Here is a 23790-nt window from a genome sequence, read left to right on the forward strand (position 1 = left end):
CAGCTTTTTCTTTCTGTTTCAAATTGGGAGGAATGGGAATGAGATGAACATAAAAATGCTAGTGATGGTTCTTCTTTTCCTTAAACTGTTATTAAAAATTGCTCTTGATTTAGTAGCACTTACTATGACTTTTCTTTTACATCATAAAATAAAGATTTACATAAAAGTGAACTAGGAGGATATTTGAAATACTTTTAAAAGGTGAGATTCAAATCCTCCTGTCAGCTGTGGCTGGGTTTTACTACTCTCAGTAACAAGTGACAGGATATTGGACAGAATCAAACTCTAATCTTCCTTATGTAAGATACCTCTCATCTCTTTTTAAAATATCATGGGACAATACTTATTATTAGCATTCTTTTCTTTCACATACACAGAATGAATAATGCTGATGTCTTTATAAGCCAGTGTTCATTTGTTTGGCATTGTAATGTGAATGTTGTCTAGACTACAACTTTAATAAAAAATAACTCAGAAATAAAGCCAGTGGGAAGATGCCAAAAATATATCAGTGTGCAGAATATATTAGTTCTGAATTACTTTTCCCTTTCAGTTACATTATAATTACTCAAACCAAGGTCAGTACAGCTGTGTACAAGGTGGAAGATCTGCAGGCCAAGGAGAAATGCATGCAAATAGAGATGCTTGTCTGTTTTTTGATTGATAATAGGCAAGAGCGAAATGGAAAGACAGAGGACCCAAAGCCAAACTGAACCAAACCAGAATCAACCCAAACCCAAGGCAGACTGCTAAAGAAAACGGTTATGGGGCTGGTACTGTGGCACAGCAGGTTAAAGCCCCGGCCTGCAGCACTGGCAGCCCATACAGGCTCTGATCCAGCTCCCTGTGCCTGGGAATGCAGCAGAGGGTGGTCCAAGTCTCACCCATGTGGGAGACCTGGAGAAAGCTACTGGCTTCCAATTGGCTTACCTCCGGCTGTTGCAGCCATTGGGGAGTGATCCAACAGATGGAAGACCTCTCTCTATGTCTCTGTCTCTCTCTGTAACTCTTTCAAATAAATAAAATAAATCTTAAAAACCAGTTACATACTTAAAATTTTAAAATTGGAATAGCCTTTTGGAAAGATTGCTAATACTGTGAAAGATTGCTAATACTGCGAATATATATATATATTCTCTTTCATATACATACATACATATCTATGTATATGTATGTATATGTAAGTATATATACACATATATATGTATATATATGTATGCAGATGTATATATAAATAAATCTAGGTGAAATGAAGACGGTAATGTCCTCAAATCTTCAAGTGTTTTTCAGGAATATTTGTATTAAGCTTATATTTTAGTTACCACTTGTAAGAGACCAGAAAAGACCTTATTATTTTTGTGTTTTAAAAATTGATTACAGATTATCAACCTGAAAGCAGAAAAGGGAAAACTTTTTTGTCAAGGAGCTTATCAGGCAGGCCCACTACCAAGTAGCTGATTTATTTGTACTGTCCTGGGACAACATGGAATTATTTAAAGCTCTCCACTATTTTATCCATTAATCTCCTAAGGTATATGCAAATACCTTTATTTTGTATTTGAAAAAATAAAGGAGGTGAATCAAATACTGGTATTTCCTCATTTTACTTACCTGCATCAATTTAGAATTTGTACTAATTTAGGAAAAACTGAGTTCTTATTTTATTGTTTCTGACCTCTTAAAGCAGTAGTACCAAAATAAATTTACAACAAGCTGTCTTCTCTGAACAAAAAATACATTGTTCTTAAGCATTTCTGTGTATTTTTAAAGCATCGATTTACTTATCAATAATGGATATAATAGACTAATACTTTTTTATTTCCTTAAATTTGGTCTTCTAAGGAGCTGTCCCAGGAGAATTTGCTAGCTATTTTTTATCATTGTATTGGCTTGAACTAAGAAACATCACGTGGGAAAGCATTTTAACGTGGCAATTTTCACTAAAGCAGGCTGTCCCCTTTCTCCTCAGGCAATTAGTGCAAGGCAGTGAGGTGCTCTCCTTTGGGACAAGACTTCTTTTATTATTTATGTTCCTTTCTAAAGATAGCAGATTGTTTTCCAGAATCGTATCCTTTAGATACAAGACTTCTTTAAGAGAGGACTGTGGGTCTTTTATGTGGCTGCTATTTTGTTTACTGCTCTTGCACTAGTATATATGTGTTTTATCCATGGTTGATTGATTGAATGACCTTTCTGGTTTGCTTTTTCCTAAAGGATCTTTTCTCTATTAGTAGGAATAAATTATCTCAGCTACTACACCTATAAATTAGGTCTTTGACTTTACCTGTGATTTGGGTTTGCTCAAGATAGTAATTTACCAGAAAGCTTATATATTGATCAGAAATAGTATCAGGAAAGCACAAGCCCCACAGTTTTCTAATTGTAATGGATCCCTGTAACAAAAGACAGATTAACAGGAAAAAAAATAGTTAATGAATATGTATATTTTACGTGTAATGGGAGACACCAAGAGAAGTGAGCAGTTCTCAAAGAGGTGGCTCTGCTTCCAGCTTGTCTAGCATCTTCAAGAGCAGTGCATTTTTAGAGAAGTGACAAGAAAAAGAGAAAGGGCTTTGAGTCTCCAGGGTTGACAATATGGGAAAGGCAAATCTGTGGCAGATAAGGCTAATTAGGAACCTTATTAAGGTGGAGACTTCTAGTTCTAGCCTCTGGCCAATAAGGGTTCAAAACGGTCTTCAGTAGTTAACGTTTGTGCCGCCTGGCCGGAAAGGGGCAGAATCTTTAAGTCTTTGTAAATCTGTGTCCTGCTTTTCGGAGACCAGAGGTCAGAACTCTCCTACATATGCTGCTTCCTCATTGCCTTCAGCTTAACGATCTTTCATATTTTGGGGTGGCACATTCTGGTCTCCTCCAACAGTGTCTTCTGCTTAAAAGTGTTCCATGGTTATTTTGCCTAGGAAGACGCCCAGCTTCTTAACTTGGTGTGTAACTTAACTTGGGGTCTCCTGACCCACCTTTGCTGAGTCACCTTCCACCTCACACATCCTTCACTTCCTGGCTACTTCTTTTTCTTGGAACTCACCAAGCAGTTTTGTTTGTCCCTGACTTTTTCCTCTGTTGTTTTTCGCCCCGCCCCTCCCCTCTGCCCCTTCTAGACTATTCCCACCTTCTTTGCTCAGAGACTTTCTTAGAGCCCAGACTGGTTTTTTTGTTTGTTTGTTTGTTTTTTGTTTTGACAGGCAGAGTGGACAGTGAGAGAGAGAGAGACAGAGAGAAAGGTCTTCCTTTTGCCATTGGTTCACCCTCCAATGGCCGCCGCGGCCGGCGCATTGTGCTGATCTGAAGCCAGGAGCCAGGTGCTTCTCCTGGTCTCCCATGGGGTTCAGGGCCCAAGGACCTGGGCCATCCTCCACTGCACTGCTGGGCCACAGCAGAGAGCTGGCCTGGAAGAGGGGCAACCGGGGCAGAACCAGTGCCCCGACTGGGACTAGAACCCGGTGTGCCGGCGCCGCAAGGCGGAGGATTAGCCTATTGAGCCACGGTGCCAGCCCCAGACTGGTTTTAAAGCTCTTTAGAACTCAGTGTGCTTGGACTGTATTCACTTTATACAGATACATTCTCTGTAATTTCTGTCATCTCAGTCTGTAGGCTTTGAGAGGTAGCACTCACTTTTAGTTTATCACTGTATTCTTAGAAGTTAAAGGATATCCTGGCATGAGATAGATGCTTAATAAGTAGTGATTTGAATTGAATTGCAGCTATTTAGTAGCAATAGATTCAAATATGAAAAATAACGTTTTGTGGGATTTGTCTAGATTAACGTTGGCCACTACAGAGTTATGTTTTTGAAAAAAGGAGTCTTAAACATTAAATAAACAGCTATAGAATGATCCTTTTTTCTTCAAAGTTAAATTTGATTTAGCTCATCTAAAACCAAGGATTACAAGTTAATAAAAACAATTTCTGGAGTAAAATCTTGAAGTAGTTGATCCATTTGTTTGACACAGACCTAGCATAACCTACCTTGATGACTCTTCAAAATAAATTTGAAAGAGTACCCATGGTCAACAGCACCTTGTTTAAAATACTTTGTATTCTATACATTGTCCTTCCCCAGGCTGTTCTCTTAGGCAGAAGATTAGTGCCCCCTAGGGGTAATCTGTAGGTGCAGTGCAGTATAACCATTTTGGAGGCCTTGCAAACTTCTGGGAGAATTGTGTGAAATACAGCAAATGCTGCTGCGCCCTTGTTATGTAATCTGCATTACATAATTTGATCCCAGAGTATCTCATGGTGCTTTTACTTTGCTCATCTCTTCCTCTAGCACTATTTATCCAGACAGTTTTTTCGTCCCACAGGGAGAAATATCCAAAAAGAAAAGAAAGAATGTTTTATTAAAAATGGGAAACACAAGACTCTGGGCAGTTAGTGTAGTCGTCTGTGAAGGGAAGCTGCCAGGCCAAGTGTGTGTGACTCAGACTTTGGACAGAATAATTAAGGCTTTTCTATGTAATTCCGCTTCCTTTCTGTCTCTTCATTGCTCATTTGATCAGACACTTCCCCAGAACTTTTTCTCCCCTCAGTTCATACACTACCACCCCATCTTCATAATGTTGATTTTTAATACCTACTAAAATTTTATTTATTTGTGATAAGAATGAGAGCTGATTTTTATGAAGCACTTTAGCACAGGGTCAGGCACCTAGTGATAATTCGTCCTGTGTGCAGTTTTGTTTAGTGTTGTTATGATGGTGACATTTGCTTTTCATGGAATGATAATTTGTAGAGTACTTTTCATGTATAGTATTTCTGGGAATGTTCAGAATAATCACCCGAGACAAGAGAAGGCAGTGTTCCATGAAAGCCAGCGTCTCAGGGTATTTTAAAGCAGTATAAAAGTTGTGTATTTCCTCTAAAGTTCTTAAGGAATTAAGCCACAGGCTTAAGAGTAGCTCTGCATTGTACACATTTTCTTTTAAGCTGACAAATCATTGATTTTTTTTTAAAAAAATGATAATTTTACTTTCAAACCATAGAATTTTTGTTCTCTAGTTTGAACTAGATGCTTTCTTTTTTCATACTTTGATTTTGCAGATGAGAAAACAGGCCTGGCAAGTGAAGGCAGCTGATGCAGGTTCATGAGGCCAGGGGTAGAAGCAAGAGTAGAATGAAGGTCTCCTAACTCGTTTTCTTTTATAACAAGTTTTTTCTTTTACTACTTCATCTTTGCCTGACATTATTATTACATATTAATATTATTATTTTCCTTCTCTAAGCATACTTATTTTTTTATTGTAGCATAAACATGATGGTGAAAACTGACACCTAGTTTTGGAAAGCTTCCCCTGATAGAGAGGGTTTAGTTCAATCTGGCAAGGCAAGTTGTGAAATTGCCTTCCTATGAAATAAGTGTTCGGAATCACACCCCATCTTTAAATGTCCTGGAGTGAGAAGACATAGGAAGTGGGACGTGGAGTGAAATGTGAGACTGGCAGGGCTCTCACGGCATTCTCCCTACTGTCTGTTATTGCTGTCTTGGGAGGCCCCTCCCGATCATGTGCTTGTAGTCCTCTGTCCTTTTGTGCACTCAGAGTGTCAGACCTGCACAATGAAGTCATTTATTTTTGAGAGATTAAACAACTGGCCATGGATCAAGAGCTGCATAATGTTGTTTATATAAATATGATCTCAGGGTTCCTGTTCAGGCTCTTTTAGAGTTAGGCTGATTCTGGTTACATACACGACACATTCAGAAATACATAGATTCAGATATTAATATGTATAATATTCACAAGTGTGGCTTTTCTGACTTGTTTTTAAGTAAGTCTTGGTCAGATAAATTTGAGCTCCTGCCTTGGAATAGTGCTTAGTTATTACAGAGCTCTGATATGCAAGTACAAATACAGTGTTGGAGTTACTTTGCTAAGTTTCTGTGCATGTATAGGTGCTGTGCATGCAGACTCATAGGAGATTTTTTTTTTTTTTTTTTGACAGGCAGAGTGGACAGGGAGAGAGAGAGAGACAGAGAGAAAGGTCTTCCTTTTGCCGTTGGTTCACCCTCCAATGTTCGCTGTGGCTGGCGCGCTGCGGCCGGTGCACCGCGCTGATCCGATGGCAGGAGCCAGGTACTTCTCCTGGTCTCCCATGGGGTGCAGGGCCCAAGGACTTGGGCCATTCTCCACTGCAGTCCCTGGCCACAGCAGAGAGCTGGCCTGGAAGAGGGGCAACCAGGACAGAATCCGGCGCCCCGACCGGGACTAGAACCCGGTGTGCCGGCGCCTCAAGGTGGAGGATTAGCCTAGTGAGCCACAGCGCTGGCGTAGATATGTTCTTGCAAAGGTCATTGAAAACTGATTCATCTCTGAAATGTAATTCAGAACTCCAGAGCATTATTACTTACAAGTATTCCCAAGATAAATATTTTAATGGAAGGGACAATCCCTTAGTACCTTATTTGGATATTAACATATTTTATAAATAAAGATTGCCTAAAATATATGATGATATTTGTTTTAGAGGAAGAAAATACTTTTAAACTTTTGTTTGTGTAGTCTTGTGGCACCAGTCATGTGATACTACTACTTGGACATTAGGAAATCAAAACAAAATGTCAGTTTGTAAAGAGGGAGATGTGATTAAAAGTCATGTGACTCATCTTGGTTTTTTTTTTTTTGCAGTTACTTAGTAGTAAGAACCTAAGCCTAAGTTTAATGGTTAAATTGTTTGTGGTTAATGCTACTAAATTGTTAATTGAATATTAAGATTCTGTGATTCTGGGCTGATACTGTGGTATAGTGGGCTAAGCCTCCACCTGAGGTGCCGGAATCCTTCATGGATGCTGTTCCAAGTCCTGGCTGCTCCTCTTCCTACCCAGCTCTCTGCTATGGCCTGGAAAAGTGTAGAGGATGATCCAAGTGGTTGGGTCCCCGCACCCGTGTGGGAGACCCGGAGGAGGCTCCTGGCTCCTTACTGTGGATCGGCTCAGCTCCGGCTGTTGCAGCCACCTGGGGAGTGAACCAGCAGATGGAAGACCTCTTTCTGTGTTTCTCCCTCTCTCTGTCTGTTAACTCTACCTCTCAAATAAATGAATAAAATTTAAAAAAAATTTTCTGTGAGTTAGGTAAAATGTCTCAAAGCACTATAAATTTGATATGAAACTCTTAAGGGAATTGTTTACTCATAATTCAAACGTATTTTCTGACACTAATAAAAAATACTGCAAAATGTGTAGTTAATTAAGATAATATAGTTTAATGGCATTTAAACTACAGTTCTGGAGTGAAAGGCTTACCATTAAAGGTACAGTGTACATTAGGCCCTTTCTTGCTTGTTGCTCATAGTCAGCTAGTTTTAATCATAGTTTTAGGGTTTTTTTTTTTTATTACTTTTTGCTATATATTCACTTGACATTTAGGAAGTATAAAGAAGTTTGATTCATATAGATTAAACCTTCAGAATTTAGTCCAGAGACTAGATGGCCACGTAGGTCTTGTGTCACAGGTGAAACAGACAGAATTCTGGTTACTCCCTCTTTGTAAACCACTTCTTTGGTTCTTTTCATGACAGCAGCATAATGTAATGAGGCCCAGAATCATTGAAAGGTGAGAAATGGAAATATGCCAGCCACTGTGGAGCAGCCATCTGAGTAGCCTACTTTGACATTCGTCTGTCTAGCACAAATCTTGTAATCAGCTAAGTACTTAGGAGAGCTGTCCCCAGTAGGCAGATTGGGCAAAGCTTTTAGGACATTGGCGGTTTGAGCTCCAAATTCATAGGCTTTAATCAGCCTGTGGAATGGATATAGCTCTTACAGATTGGATGTCAGTTGTTTGCTAGTGTTATTTAGTTTTGACGTAGTTTCAATGATGCTCCATCACAGATTTATGTTATACAGAGGAAGGTTTGGACAGAGCCCTCCCCCACCCCCCTTTTTAAAGATTTATTTATTTACTTGAAGGATAGAGTTATAGAGAGGCAGAGGCAGAGGCAGAGTAGGGGGGGAGGGTGTCTTCCATCCACTGGTTCATTCCCCAGATGGCCACAACAGCTGGAGCTCTGCTGATTCGAATACAGGAGCCAGGAGCTTTTTCTGGGTTTCCCATGTAGATGCAGGAGCCCAAGGTCATCTTCTACTGCTTTCCCAGGCCATAGCAGAGAGTTGGATTGGAAATGGAGCATCCGGGACTCCAACCGGTGCTCATATGGGTTGCCAGCACTGCAGGTGGTACCTTTACCCACTTGCCACAGTACCGGCCCAGAGCCCTTCTAATGTGACATATATGGTTGTGAAAAGCCTTTTATTTTGAAGCAATTTTAGGCTCACAGGAAATTGCAATAATAGTACACAGTCTCTGTCTCCTTTACCTAGCCTACATTCACGGATGTTTAAAATGTGGAGTGTGTGCCTCTGCATCCTTAATACTGTTGTGGGTTAGAATATAGGAAGACCAATTGGAGGGTAAAAACTTAGTGCTCTAGGACCAGCGCTATGGCACAGTGGGTTAATGCCCTGGCCTAAAGTGCCGGCATCCTATGGCATCCCATATGGGCGCCAGTTGGAGACCCAGATGCTCCACTTCTGATCCAGCTCTCCACTATGGCCTAGGGAAGCAGTAAGAAGATGGCCCAACTCCTTGGGCCCCTGTACCTGCATGGGATACCCGGAAGAAGCTCCTGGCTCCTGGCTTCAGATCGGTGCAGTTTGGGCCGTTGTGGCCATCTGGGGAGTGAACCATCAGATGGAAGATCTCTCTCTCTCTCTCTCTCTCTCTCTCTCTGCTTATCCTCTTTCTGTGGAATTCTGACTTTCAAATAAATAAATAAATAAATCTTTTATTAAAAAAAAAAAACTTAGTGCTCCTGTTAAGGTGGCTTTGGTTGTATATCAGGAATTGTCAATAAAGTTAGGGCATTGCCAGTGATCAAGAAATGGTAACTCCCTTGTAGTAGTCTGTGCTCATATTTATTGTAGCATGTTAAAAATATAAAATTCCTAACTGCCTTTATGAGGAACTATTCTGGAATTCAGTTTATTTCATTTCAGTTTTAGATTTAAATTTAGTTTTTAGGTAATGAGTGGTTAAAGATAAAAAGAAAGTAGCTGCATGATGGAATACTGTGTGAAGAATATTTTCTACTTTCTTGTTTAAGAATGTTAAGGATGATTCTGAGTTCTAGGACCAAAAGTTTCCCTTTTTCCTTTGTAGGTCCGAAAACATGTGAATGACCTCTATGAAGATTTAAGGGATGGACACAATTTGATTTCTCTTTTAGAGGTCCTTTCAGGGGATACCTTGGTAAGTTTTACATTTCTGAATTTATTTTGAAGAACATGTAATCCTCTCCATATATGATCACTGTGTTTTCCACACAGATGATTCATTTTTTTGCAACATTTATCCTTTGATCTTTGAATTCTGCCTGAAAGAAAACGTTCTAGTTAGATTTTGAAGCATTTTCAGACTTCCAATGATATGATTTGAGAGATTGAAGCACTTTGATTACTTCACTTATAAAAGCAGTTCTGCCATTAAAATACTATTTTTGTTCTGGCTTCTTTTTCACCTTTGAAATTTTTTGCTTGGCGGAAGCTGGATGCATAATGTAACCGCGTATTAAAAGACTCACACAAAGCAAAGAAATAAACACTGCTTTCTGAAAAATGGTCTAACCCATTCCATAGGTGTCATTTTCCTTTTGTTGTGGACATTCCTTCCCCTTCTTGGTTACATGTTCTCCCTCATTATGTTCTGTTCATGCTCTTCTTTTCATTTGTGGTCTGTCTTGTGTCTTTGCTGTCCTATCTCCTGTCTGTTATATTCATTAGCCAAGGGAGCGAGATTTTTTGAAGACCTTACGATTGGTGAGTGCAACAGAAGCATGCGAATATGAACAGCATGAGGATGTGGAGGATGAGGATAAGGGGGTAGGTGTCGGCCCCCATAACTCGACTAACCTAGCCGGTCCAGTGCGGTGAGCGCTAACCTGATAGAGAAGTAACTCACGGGTTTGGGGCTCCTTCTGAGAACAGTAGTGAAGGGACGAAAGCCCACAGTGAGGTGGAGGTGTTTGTACCAAAACATTGGAAATAATGAAGTATTTTCTCTTTAAATTTGTCTACAGAAAGCTAAAATGATTATGTATACATTACTATGCACTGCATGGTAATTCTTCATATTTACTTAAATTATATGATGGCATTTTAGCCAAAGAGTTCTATATATCCATTGTATACAAATACAGAAACCTTATAACCAGCCTAATCTTTATGCACATTTATTCTACTTCTGAAATTGATGTTTCAAACATGGGACCTGTTTATTACGCCAGTGCCTGTTTTAAATCATACCTGTTGTCAGTAGGTATTTGATTATTTACCTATCTACTATTTCTCCTGTTAATATTTGGAAGGGAGGAAGAGTTCACATTCTGTATTGGGTAGAACTCAAAAGGGCTGTTCATTCTCCATCATACTTAGCTGACTTCAGCCCACCTTTGCAAGACAGATGGTTTCTTTTGTCATCTTCATCTTGAGTCCCCAGATTTCATTGGGAATAGTGCTTTTGTTGGATCCAGCGGGTGAATTTATGAGTATCATTTCTACTCATTATCCAAAAGAACTTACTTTCCCTCCTGTGGTTTGCTGTCTATTTTATTATGACACCCTTGGCTTCAATAACCAATTCATATTTAAGAAGCTAAGTTGTCAGTTTTCTTTTTTTTTTTGGAAGATTTTATCTGATAAATTTCAGCTCCATTCATTGTATTTTGTTTAGCATTTCTCAGCTCTGTTTCCTTATGTTTTCCTTCTGCCAACTTGCAGAGTTTCTTAAGGGAAACGGCATTAAGGAAAATAATCATAGTTTTCCACTTTTTCTGAGACTGAGAAATTAATCATGTTCATTCTCAAGCAGTGTAAAACTAGTATACAATCCCTTGTGGTTATTACAGAGTCCAATTTTGTAAAAAAATTAAAATAAAGTGAGGAAGAAATATTCGAATTTAATTGCTTTTCTTTCTTCCTCAATTATGGTTAAGTAAACCTCTATCTTTCTCCTTGGTGATTTTTATAATTTTTATACTAACTGCATGCTACTCTACCTCACTTCCATTAACATGCCATATATTTATATATATAAATATAAACCCTCTTGCTAGTAGTTAATGTTTATTAAAAGGTAAAATGGAGAATGATATTTAATTATTCTGTGCATCCATGGCTGAATAACTGTTGTCTAGAATTGTTCTCTTAGCAAATATTGAAAATCTGTGTGTCTTATGTCATTTTCTCTTTTCCTTTTGTTTAAATAAAACATTTAGAATAAAGCATATATTTGAATAAAGCACATTTGGAAAAAAATCCTAGTAGTTTGAAGTTCAATACTAAGTAGTTACAAATAAGTTAAAAACATCTTAAAAATTATGAGCCTATCCTAAAAAGTGAGTGAATAAGCAGAAAATATATTTAAATTGCATGGTCGGTGGTATCAGAAACTAGAGTGTTTTTTTTTTTATACTTGCGTTTTTCTGTTCTTAGCCCAGAGAGAAAGGTCGGATGCGTTTTCACAGACTGCAGAATGTACAGATTGCACTTGACTACTTGAAAAGACGCCAGGTAGGATGCTTTCCAAAGGGGGTAATCATCTATGTGATTAAGTAAATCTATATGGAAACATGTCAGGGAATGAAAAGATTAAACCTGACTGTGAGTTGTAACCGTTGAGCCTGTGCTTTGGTAAGCAAATATTTTTAAATGTTTTTTAAAATATTTGCTCCTAAGAAAAGGAACCTAATGGCAGATGTAAGCCCAGAGGAATTTTAAGTGACTACATTTTCATCTGAGTAAGAACAACTGATTTTCCCTCTGTTTGAAGTGGAAAGCATTTGTCTAAGGAAGTAAAAGACATTTTGACAGCAACAGAATGCCAGGAATGCCTGTGAACAGTTCTTAGTAGCAGCAAAGCAATCCTTTATTATTATTTTACATAAATATTCATACTTCTTGTAACTTAGTGTAAGCATTTTGAGTGTTTAGTGGTGATGAGGCAATATTTTATTTTTTCTAAGTAGATAATTTTCTTAGCCTGTTCTGTGCTGCTGTTTCTGAAACTGGATAATTTACAGAGAAAAGAAATTTATTTCCTCCAGTACTGTAAGGTAGAAGTCCAAGACCAAGACACTGGCGTTTGGTGTCTGATGAGGGCTGCATTCTCTGGAGAGGAGGTACAACACATCCTCACATGGCAGACAGGACAGAGGGCAGAATTCCCTGCATCGAGCTGTCTTAGAACGGCTGGCTCCTAATTCCATTCATGAGGGGAGAGGCCCTCGTGACCTAATTATGTCTAAATGGCTCCACCTCTCAACACAATCTCATTGATAACACTTGAATTTTGAAGAGGACCCCTTGAAACCATAGCAGTAATGTTGAGTAACTTATGAGTGGTTAAAAGTAAAACATTGCCCTTTCTTTTTTTCCAAAGACTTTTTATTTATTTGAAAGGCAAATTTACAGAATGAGACAGGGAGAGATATCTTCATCCATTGGCTCACTCTCCAAATGGCTACAAAGGCAAGAACTAGGCCAGGTCAAAGCCAGGAGTTTCATCCAGGTTTCCCATGTGGGTGGCAAAGGCCATCTCTTGCTGCTTTTCCCAGGCCGTTAGCAAGGAACTGGATTGGAAGTAGAGCAGCTGGGATGTGAACCAGTGTCCAAATTCTACCACAGGCAGTGGCTTTACCCTCTGTGCCACAACACTGGCTCTCTAAAACAACATTTCTGACAGCAGTCTCCAACTAGCTTGAGTTTTCAGGTGCTATCATGGAAAAGAATGAACACCATATTGGTTGTGATCTTGAATCGGCGGCCTTGTATGTTATAGTAGCATAAGCCAACACATTAGTAACTATAAAAAGAAATGCAAGGAAGTTGAAAATTAATGAAAACAAGAAACCAAAGGTGGCAGCAATTGGAATTTTCAGAGGAGTAGGCAAAAGGGTAAAGAGGCGAGAGAAATGCTGGATTTTATTATTCCTTCATTTAGTTTATTATATACATTAAAATGCTTTTATTAAGTTCAATGCTTTTATTAAATTCTAACAAATGTTCAGTGCTTAAATATTTTAAATGTTATTGGTGTTTGCCTCATTATTCATTCCAGTAGAAGTTTTCAGACAGATTAATGATTAATTAGACTCCCTTGTCTGAAATGTTTTGACAGTATTTTGTCTAGGTAGTAAAATATTGGATACTATGGTATGTAATTTTTGACATTTAATTCATGATATAATTCTTTTTCCTAAGACACAATTTAGAGATTATAGTACATTATCTGAACATACTCTTTGATACTTGATAAGTGTTAAGTCTGAGATTTGCATTATTTTTAAATATTTGACCAGCTTTCCAAATGGCCAGTTGTTTATATATATTTGTATTTTGTAGGTTGATAGAAAAATAATTAGTTTTTTTTAAAAACCTTTGGGATGGAAATAGGAAAATATCTTTACAATTATTTTATGGTTGGGGCAGACATTGTGGCATAGCAGGTAAAGCTGCTGCTTAGAATGCTGGTAGCTTGCAGGTTCCCTGCCAATGTCCTGTGAAAATCAGTAGAGGATAGCCCCAGTGCTTGGTCGCTGCCACCCACATGAGAGACTCTGGATGAAGTTCCTGGCTCTCAGCTTTGGACTGGCTCAGCCCTGGCCTATGTGACCACTGTAACTCTTGACTTTTACATAAATAAATAAATCTTTTGAAAAAAAACTTAAAATTTTTATGGTTCAGAACAGTTTCCTACTTAATTGTGAGAATCAAATATAAGATATTTTCAAAAGCCCAAAATATTTCTAATTTGAGATGTAAAGTATTTTGGACTTCCTACTTGATTTGTATTTTTGTTTTTACATGTGCTTTTTATGTTTGTTCTAGATGACAACATCCATTTTTTTCTTTGTGGTTGTCCTGTAATTTGTAACATAAAATGATTTATCATAAGGGTAAAAGTGTGTTTGGGGGGTATTACTGGTATTTAAATCATTTCATTTTTTTCTTTGCAAAATCAAAATTGCTTTTATGTAGGTAAAGGTAACTAGTGCCAATTTGATAAAGTTTGTTTGATTTCTTCTCATATACAACAGGTGAAATTAGTGAACATTAGAAATGATGACATAACAGATGGAAATCCCAAATTGACTTTGGGATTAATATGGACAATAATTTTGCACTTTCAGGTAAGCCCAGCTGTTCTTTATTGTAGTTTCTGGTAGCCTCTCATTGCTAGTTACTAAATGACTGGTAAGGAGGGTGAATCATGCCTTCAGGCCACAAGGAAGAAAAGTCAATTCCAGTCTTCTTTTCTTAAGCAATGTATTCAAATTGTTCTTTTAATTTACATGCTGTTGTGAACCTGGGACTTCATTTTCTTCTGTTCTTGAGAGCCTTAAATGCAATTTTAAGGACAATACTTGTAATTCCAGAGTTGGAAAACAGATAACTTATTCTTACTATTTAATGCAGACACATTTCTTTTGTTCTTTGGAAAGTATTACATGTTTTAGATACATAAAGATTTTATGACTCAGTCTTTATTTAGAATGATTTTTATTGGCATTTCTCCTATGGTAGACACTAGATGGCAGTACACTTACCATAAAAAGAAATGTGTTTGAAGTAAAATAGGATACCCATGCTTTATGTACAGTGTGTAGAGTTACCCTTTCTCATTCTAGATTTGAGGTGAGAAGTGCAAATTTACTTACTATAAAAATAATACCTAATAAACTTATGCCAACTGGAGACTAATTTTTGATTTTTTAAAAAGCTTTTAAAAATCACCTTCATTTGATTAAAGGTGACCTCTAACTTTGGAACTTGTTTTAGTTTATCAACCGCCTGTTCACTCACAAAATGTGCTGTGCGCAGCAAGAAGGCTGACAGTGTCTCTCACTGGTTGATTACTGTGCAGGTGGACTTCAAGAGGAAGAGAGAGCTTGCCAGCTTCAGAAAAGAGCAGGGCCTTTGAACCAAGCCTGGAGAGGAGTAAAATTAGACTGAAACACAGAGTTTGTTAGGGAATGGTGGAAAATAATGGTCCTAGGGTTCCTTTGGGCATAGGCTAGGCCTGGCAGATATGGAGAGCTATGTGAAGTTAAGTCCAGGAATAGTTCAGGAGCTGAACAGGAAGCAGAGCAGTTTGAGCAGGAGGAAATTGAGTCAGGGTAAGCAGAAGAAAGGTTTTAGCCAGCCTGACTGTAGGGCAACTTGTACAGGTGTATGTCCACTCAGCCAGATGTCAGGGAGAACCAGGAACAAGAGTAGGGATCCAGGACTTTGGAGAACCAAGAATCCCCGTTACTTGAGCCCCCTGTCCTTCAGGGATGGGGTGTGCTGAACACCAGACTAAGGCAAGGATTTGCACACAGGGTGCAGAGCCACAGCTTGTTAACCTAGTTGGGAAGAGTATAGTTAGAATTGACCCAAAAGCTGATTTCATGGGGATTTTCTCAGTGGCTTTCTTGAGGATCCTTTCATTAGTTCTAATGGATCAAGTCCCTCAGATTGTAGCAGGATTGAAACCTGCACCGTGGCTCACCAGGTTAATCCTCCGCCTGTGGCACCTGCATCCCATATGGGCGACGGGTTCTAGTCCTGGTTGCTCCTCTTCCAGTCCAGCTCTATGCTATGGCCCGGGAAGGCAGTGGAGGATGGCCCAAGTGCTTGGGCCCCTGTACCTGCGTGGGAGACCAGGAAGAAGCGCCTGGCTCCTGGCTGTGGATCGGCATAGCTCCGTCCGTTACGGCCATCTGGGGAGTGAACCAATGGAAGGAAGACCTTTCTCTTTCTCTCTGTCTCTCTCTCTGTCTATAACTCTATGTGTCAAAAAAAAGAAACCATATGAATGGCAGGTGGGAAAGTCAGAGGCCAATCAGAGCAGGGAGTGGGTCACTGCATCACCATAAAGGTGGTGAGGCTGGCTATGTCTGGATTTTGAATATCAGAGTAAGGATCCTTGTGGGGCAGGGAATGCACCCAGGCTTTGGAGGCAGGCAGAAGTAAATTTCTCTCTGGCTCTTTTACTTACAGCTGTGATTAGGTAAATCACTTAGCCAGTCAGAGCTTGACAGATTGTTTCAGGAATCAGACTGTACCAGTTCTAAGTAACATAGATATGAGCAAAATCCAGTGTCAGGGAGATAAGCTAAACAGCTGAAGAGTGATCTCAGTGGAGTGGCAGGTCTGGATTCAGGTGAGGGTGGAAAGTTGAATCCAGGAGAAGACATTTTGAAGAAAGAAAGGAAGGCACTCAGCCACAGGGCATAGAGGGTGACTAAAAACTTTAACCTGGGAGCTCGAACAGAGATGTGGGGAACACTGGTGACTTTTTGGTGGACTTGCTGGGTAGAGGGATAGCTTATTATGCACCGGTTTGGTGAGCATTGAGAAATGTGAACAGAGCAGAGCTGAGAAGTCAGGCACAGGTGGTGCACCCAGGAGCAGAGAGAAGTGATCTTCAGAGAATCCAAGAGAAGAGAGTAAGTGGAGAAGAATTGAGAGCTAAGGATAGCAATGTGTAGAAAACTCATGATTCCAGGTGCAAGGAAGGCTCATGGTAGAGAAACAGAAAAGGGGCAATTGTAGAGGTGGATGAAGCAACTGGAAAATGTTCTGAAAAAACCAAGGGGAGAGAATTTCAAGTACAAGAGAATGATGAGCTGTATAAAGTGCCTTTAGAGACTGTGAGAAAATGAAAATGGAGAACAGCTGAATAGTTTTTGTCTAGAAGGAAGACACTTGGAGAAAATACAGTCTATACAGTCTACTGGGAACAGAAACTAGAAATTGACAGACTGAAATGTGAATAAATGGTTGGGAATTAGAAGCAGTGTATTGAGATTCTAGGTTAAAGAAATGTGAAGGAAAAGTATGACTAAGAAAGCCCTTTGGGGTTCAAGTGTCTGTGGCAGAAAGGGGAGGACTATTCACAGAATTTCCGAAAGTTTTACTTCAATATAATTTTGTGGCATGATATTATGGAATACATTGTGTTTTAGGACTCGAATCATATAATGTTATGACTATGAGATTATCACCAATAATTATAGATTCGACCTAGATTATTTAAAATGGAACACACCTGCATTTTGAGAAAATATAGTGTTCTTTATTTAAACAAAATAACTTTTTCTTAGTATTATGACAATTTTAAGATTAGAAGTATTTTCAGGGGCCGGCGCCATGGCTCACTTGGTTAATCCTCCACCTGCGGCACCGGCATCCCATGTGGGCGCCAGTTCTAGTCCTGGTTGCTCCTCTTCCAGTCCAGCTCTCTGCTGTGGCCCGGGAGGGCAGAGGAGGATGGCCCAAGTGCTTGAGTCCCTGCACCCACGTGGGAGACCGGGAAGAAGCACCTGGCTCCTGGCTTCGAATCGGTGCAGTGCCGGCCATAGTGGCCATTTGGGGGGTGAATCAACGGAAGGAAGACCTTTCTCTCTGTCTCTCTCTCTCACTTTCTAATTCTACCTGTCAAATAAATAAAAAAAGAAGTATTTTCAGGTTATGCCAAGATATAAAGCTATTTATAACAGTCATCACCATGCACTCAGATGACTAAGCTTTTTTGCCTTCTATACTTCACCTAAGAAAGGGAGGTTTCAGAAGAGTAGCATGTTTATTTGCTTCAAAATTACTTGTTATGAGCATTACATATTGAATCTGTTTTTCAATCAGGCTTTCTAAAGATAGGTGTTATCATCATAGTAATTCTGTATCATTGGCCACCACATGCTAGATCCAGAGATTACCAAGACAACGAAACATGTACTTCTGTCTCCTGGGGGATGTAAATCCAGTGAACTATTATTTACGGTAATGAATCAGTTGTCTATAAAAATAAAAATACGCAGAAATGTATGGGGAGGGAGTATTGTGTTAGGATCAGGAAGGTATGAGAGAATAAGGAAAATTTTTACAAATATTAAAGAAAGGCTTGGCAGTTAGTTGGCAGGTACTAAAGTCGGGCCATTTTAAGAAAGATCAATTTATTAGTCTGGAATATAGGGAGTTGCTTAGTTTGCCAAGGCTACAAGGAAGGGTGAAGGGAGTGCAAATCATTCATTGCCCCTCTGTCATGTCAGAACAGATACCACCCATATGCCTTTAGACTCTCTTGAGTCATGTCAGACCAATTGTCTTTGAGGAGACTGAAAATCAATTTAAAACAAACCAACCTAAGACCTTATTTTTGCCAGCTTGCTTTCTGGGATATTCAGTTTGGCTACTGGAGAATGTTTAATGTCCCCTTTAAATGACTCTGGAAAACCTTACAGTGCAGGCTGTGGAAAACCTCCACAATCCTCATTGTTAAACTGTTTAATTGAGTATTCTAACTCAGTCAAATATGATGAGTTCTATACTTCGATCAGGCAAGAGAAGACTTAGAGAAAGGTAATCATCAATTTTTTTATTAGTCAAGTGACTTTTGCGTACGTGTAAGTCCATTTCATGCAGTGCTCATTTCCTTACCCTATCTATGACTCAGTGTTAGAAATATGCACACCTTAGATGATAAGGTTCTATACTGACTTATTGTTTTTTCTAACAAGGTCCCAGTAGAACTGCATAATATTTAACTAGGGCACAATTATAAAAGTTATATATGAAGTTTAACTGCCTTAATTAATGTTTAAGAATGCATAAATGTTTCTTTTGCTTAAGTGTTCCATGTTTTAAATCATATAATCTATCTGTTTGCTCACATGAAAATCCTAATGATCAACTAATGGCAAAAAGACTTGTAAATTTATGTTATTTGAAAAATACTGCAAGTTATTTTAGAGGATTGATGTTAGAAGCAAATTTATTAGAGTATTTTAGCATTTATTGTCTCCTTCAGCTACCTGTTGAACCATCCTGTTGTTTTTTTATGGCTGTTGTATTAAATGAGAGTCTTAGTGTAATTTGCAGAACTTTTTGAGCTTTTTGTTTGTGTATAACTACCAAAATTAGGTGGTGTTTCTTAAGAAAATAAATTGTATACCAGAAGGTATAGGCTTTCTGGGACTAAATTTGAAAGGCACTTTGCTAAAGCTCCCCTGAGTGGCATTTGCTTTCTGTTTGCTCGCAGCCTGGTTGAACCACCAGTAGTTTCAAAGGTTAATGCAAACTTCTTAATGTGTCTGCATTTTAGAAAACTGAAAGTTAAAGCAAGGGTCATAATCTTCTTCTGTCAGTAAAGCTAAGGGTTTGCCTTGAAAGCTCCGCAGTGCTACAGTTTGACAGTGAGCAGTGATGTTTGTCTAAGAGGATTGGTGGCCAGAAATAAGCCACGGTGTCTAATGAGACACAGGGACCCAGCCGGGCAGGATGCCACAGCGTTTCTTGCGTGTGCCTTTCTCATAAGCAAGATGGCCTCAGACTGAAGAGGATGGTCACAGAGCTTCTGTGAGGAATCGGAGGTCAGTGTGGAGTTTTCAGACTTAATGGGGATCTCAGAAAGTCCTGGATTTTGAAATGAGTGAGTTTGTACAGCTCTGAGCTCCTGAAATCAAATGGGGAATGTCTGTGGCTGTGTAAGAGCTGAGAAAGAAGAACAGTATTTAGATCCTGCCAAAACTCCTTTGAGCCCTGAAAAATATTCTCCCGGAAGAAAATATTTCAGACGAAACCCGATCAAGAAAACTGTATGTGACACAGCATCAGGGGAGCCAGACAGGGAAAATGAAGGCAAGAAGAGCCACATTCAAGTTTCGAAAGAAGAGTCTGCTCTTTTATCCAGGGGCCCGGTACAGGAGCCCTGTGTTCCCCCAGACCCTTCACAGCAAGGCGGGGTTCGGCAAGAGAAGACAGCTGTAGCTGCTGGTGTTAAACAGAAACTTCTGTCAAGCGCTGCAAGCAGTTGGTCTTATGGTGCGAACGGTTCTCCTGCCAAAGACACTGAAACCGAAGTAAAAGTCAGCGAACTGGATGAAAGGATCTCAGAAAAAGACGGCACTCCATGTTGCGCAAAGCAGGAGAAACATTTAGATGATGTCAACACAAGAGAAATAACATTCCAGAGCAAAACTGATGTGTTTCCTGTCCGAAAGGCAGCCAGCTTAAGTTCCATTCACTGTGGTGCAGAGAGATCACTTGGAAACAGTGGGTTTGCTAAAGACCCATGGAAAAGTGATAGCAGTGTCTTGGAAAAGCAAAGCACTGAGAGGTTTTGCCCCCATGCAATACGTAGCTCTCAGTTAGAAAAAAAGAGATGCCATTCCCTCTGTCCTAATGTGTCCTCTGTTTCCAAGGACACAAATGGCAGTGAGGTAAGTGAAATGCGGATTCTGAGTTTAAGCTGTAAGTGAATATTCCGTGTGCACATATCAAACAGGTTTTGTAATTTGTCTTTAACTTATTTTTATATTAGCTTGTGTGAAAGATGTAGAGTTTCTTGTATTTTACTCATAGTTTTACATCTGATAGTGATTTTTTTATGTTGTGCTATCCACATTCTTTATTCACCCTTTGAAGTCAAAACCCTATATGTTTTATTATCACTGGAAGATTTAGAAAAGCACTGCTTCAAGAGAGTACTTATCTTTTGAGTTTCTCCTATTCACATTTCTTATGAAGTAGCCTGTGGAAATGTAACTGTATTATCAGTAAAAGTTAAGTTAGGAAGCAATGAAAAGAATAGCTTAGATATTACCCAGTCAGCAGGATGTTGCGGTATATGGTACAATGGAGAGTCAATATTGACTTGCTGCTCCATAAGTCTGAAAAGTCAAATACCAAATCTCTGTCAGCTTTCAAGCACAGAAACATTCACATCATGGTTTTCAATTCTGTGTGTGTGTGTGTGTGTGTTAGGAGTAGTTATAGAGATAAAGTCATCCTGATCCATCCTGTCCCTTTGTTACATGAGTTAGTCTAAAATCAGAAATCCTTAGGGCAACATGTCATAGGAATTTGAATATGAATATGACACAGACTAACAAAGTTGAGGTCTTTATTCTTCACAATGATATTTAGCTTTAGCTAAGTTAGCTATCTGAGATTTTTACTCATTTTTGAAATGTATTTGGAGCTGTATTTTTTACTTGCCCTAAAAGTACAATACCCAAACAACATCTGCATGTTGCTAGTTGGAAGATATAGATTTTTGTTTTAAGTTATTCATAACTTTATTGTTTGACAAAGAAATCTGGGTGTGAGTGGTATTCCTGGTAAGATCATTGTGTCATTGAGCAAAGATCATTTGTATAGTGATAGAATGAGGTTTTATTAGGGTTAGTGTGCAGAATTATCTTTGACCTTGGCAGCTTTCTTTTGAAGGTGTCCCTTTTTGTATACACCACACACCTTGCCAACATTATGTCATCAGTTCTGTTTACATTTTACAATGGTTGCATTTTAAAAGGAAGTCTCCAATCTGTGTCATCATCTGTGTAGGCCTGGCATGAAAGCCAGTGCAAAATAAAACTACTTGGTGCTGCATGTTTATGAATGCAAGCCCATGGTTTTCTTTCACATATGTTTTCCAACTGCATGATTTCACTTCACGAAGTTGTGCATTTGTCATTAATGGAGATTCCTAAAATCTGTTTCTCAAATGTGATAAAGCCCCCCCCCCCACCCACCTTTTTGTGTTATCCACCTGCTGAGAAGTTTACCCTTCTACTTAACTGTGTAGCCAATGATTTTGAAAATTATCAAATTTGTTAAATAATTGTGATGAGTTACGCAGCAAAGCCTGGTGTCTTAGAAGTCAGAGTTGAATGTGATGGTCATTATTTTATCTGTGGAGTTTGACATCTCACTTCCCGGTAGTCCATATAGAGACTGTGTATTCTGTGGCACATGAGAATCAGAAGCAAAGGCTTAGCTATTCTTTTTAGAACATCCTTCCTGCTACCTTAAAGTTAAGGTAGCCTTAACTTAATTATCTCTGGTTAGAACTCTCCTTAGATCTCCTTAGATCTCGTCTTGCATTAGATTATACATTCCCACTGGAGAATTAGGTACAATGAGAGTTCCCAGCTTGTTCATTGGTATTTAATTATAGAAGTAGCTTGTTTCTTTTATTTTGTCATTCAATTTCTCTTTCATATCTTCTCTGTTTGTTCTCTTGCTTAGTTGTGTGCAGAGTTCGTCTGGATGGCTTTTGAATTATTTTCCAAGTAGTAAGCATATAAATTCTTTGATCTTACCTTAATCTAACTTGAACTTCCCTGGTCCTGTGACATTTGTCATTCTCAGTACAGATGGTCACCTCTCCTGATTAAATCTTTGCAATAATATGTTGACAGTGTGGTCTTCCAGGCTCAGGGGCTTAGTGGAAGCTACTCAACCAGCCCCTATTTCCTTGCCTGCTGAATACAACTTACATAAGCATGCTACACCTTTATCAGGATAAGGAGATGAGTTTTTTTTTCCTTTTTCTGTTTTGTTTTTAAAGATTTATTTATTTATTTGAAACTGGAGATACAGAGAGAGAGAAGGAGAAAGAGAGAAAGGAGATCCTCCATCCGCTAGTTCACTCCCCAATGGCTGCAATGGCTGCAATGGCCAGGGCTGGGCCAGGCCAAAGCCAGGTGCCAGGAGCTTCTTCCAGGTCTTCCACATGGGTGGCAAGGGCCCCAAGGAGTTGGACCATCCTCTACTGCTTTCCTAGGCACATTAACAGAGAGCTGGATTCAAAGTGGAGCAGCCAGGAGACAAACCAGCACCTTTATGGGATGCTGGCACTGCAGGCAGCCGTGTAACTTTCCAAGCCACAGCACTGGCCCAGGTAGATGAATTTTGAACAAGGAATGTCTTAAATCATATATTGCTTTGGAATTGGAAAAAGGCTTTCAGATACATTGTTTCTGTTGATTATCCCCAATCCATATGAAATAGGCAAAATAGATCTTATACAGAATGACTTGGAAAGTCAGAGAAGTTTAGCAAGTCCTCCAGGAACCAGAGTAAATGTGATTAGCTGAGTTGAACTATGGCACAAGATCCTACTCGACTTAATTGTCAAAAGTTCCAACAGAGATTGCCGAGGATTCAGAGCAAGCGGTGTGTCTGTTAAAGATGAATGTATAAACAGAGGAGGCAAATGGCAGATCGTGTTTAGGGGCAGACAGAAGTGGACTCAGCGTCTGCTGCTTTTTCAGGGATCGCCTGCTTGTCTAAGACTCACATGCTTCCTGCATGTTTAAGGTTCACTAGTACAGGGTCGCCTACCTTTGCCCTTGAGCTCTTATAAAGGATTCTTCTTTAATTTCACCAACTCACCACTTTCCAGTGTCAATAGGTTGATGTCTGCAGAGATGGTGATGTTGTCTGTCTGTAAACCGTGGATTCTCCAACCTGACACGTGGAAGGGTCAATCTGGGGAGACTGCAGAAAATACAGATGGCCTGGATGTCACCTTCAGTGATTCTAATATATAGGTCAAGGTGGGGCTCTGGAGGTGACTGTAATGGTCAGACTATTTTTGGGGAGCTGTTTACTTTTCCTCTTCTACAGCAGAGCTTCTCAATGTATGGTCCAAGGTCCATGCACGAGAATAATCTGGAATGCTTTTTGAAAGCACAGTATCCCAGATTTCATTTGATCGAAATATCTTCTTGTGGGGCATGAGAGAATGTTACCTTTGTTTTACACACCTTTCCATGTGTTTTTAAAAACACTCTGAATTTCAAGAACCAGTATCACCATAGCTTAACATTTGTCACCTCATTCTCTTCTCAGGGTAAGTTTTCTGATAAGCAGTGTTGATCATGCGCCTTGGAGGCAGAAGGTCTGAGTTTTAGTCAGGGTTTTTTTTTTTTTTTTTTTTGACAGGCAGAGTGGACAGT

At 39.3% G+C, this 23790-nt stretch overlaps 1 protein-coding gene across 39 annotated transcripts in view; it reads left to right on the forward strand.

Moving 5' to 3' along the window:
- DST (dystonin) overlaps window positions 1-23790 on the forward strand; it is a 486283-nt gene that overhangs the window by 237888 nt on the left and 224605 nt on the right. For 18 of the 39 annotated variants that reach the window (XR_007923259.2, XR_011388661.1, XR_011388662.1 and 15 more), the window contains 4 exons: window positions 9168-9257; window positions 9788-9886; window positions 11498-11575; window positions 14101-14193. Coding sequence is in view for 36 of the 39 variants with exons in the window: in XM_051855540.2 (XP_051711500.1) it covers window positions 9168-9257; window positions 9788-9886; window positions 11498-11575; window positions 14101-14193 (360 nt within the window). In the remaining 3 variants the exon portion in view is untranslated. Of the gene's footprint in view, window positions 1-9167; window positions 9258-9787; window positions 9887-11497; window positions 11576-14100; window positions 14194-15726; window positions 20266-23790 lie in introns of those variants that run through there. The other 21 variants (XM_051855549.2, XM_051855574.2, XM_051855573.2 and 18 more) reach the window with 3 other exon arrangements.

This window comes from Oryctolagus cuniculus, chromosome 5, assembly GCF_964237555.1.
Source record: "Oryctolagus cuniculus chromosome 5, mOryCun1.1, whole genome shotgun sequence".
In the NCBI taxonomy this organism is placed as follows: Eukaryota; Metazoa; Chordata; class Mammalia; order Lagomorpha; family Leporidae; genus Oryctolagus; species Oryctolagus cuniculus.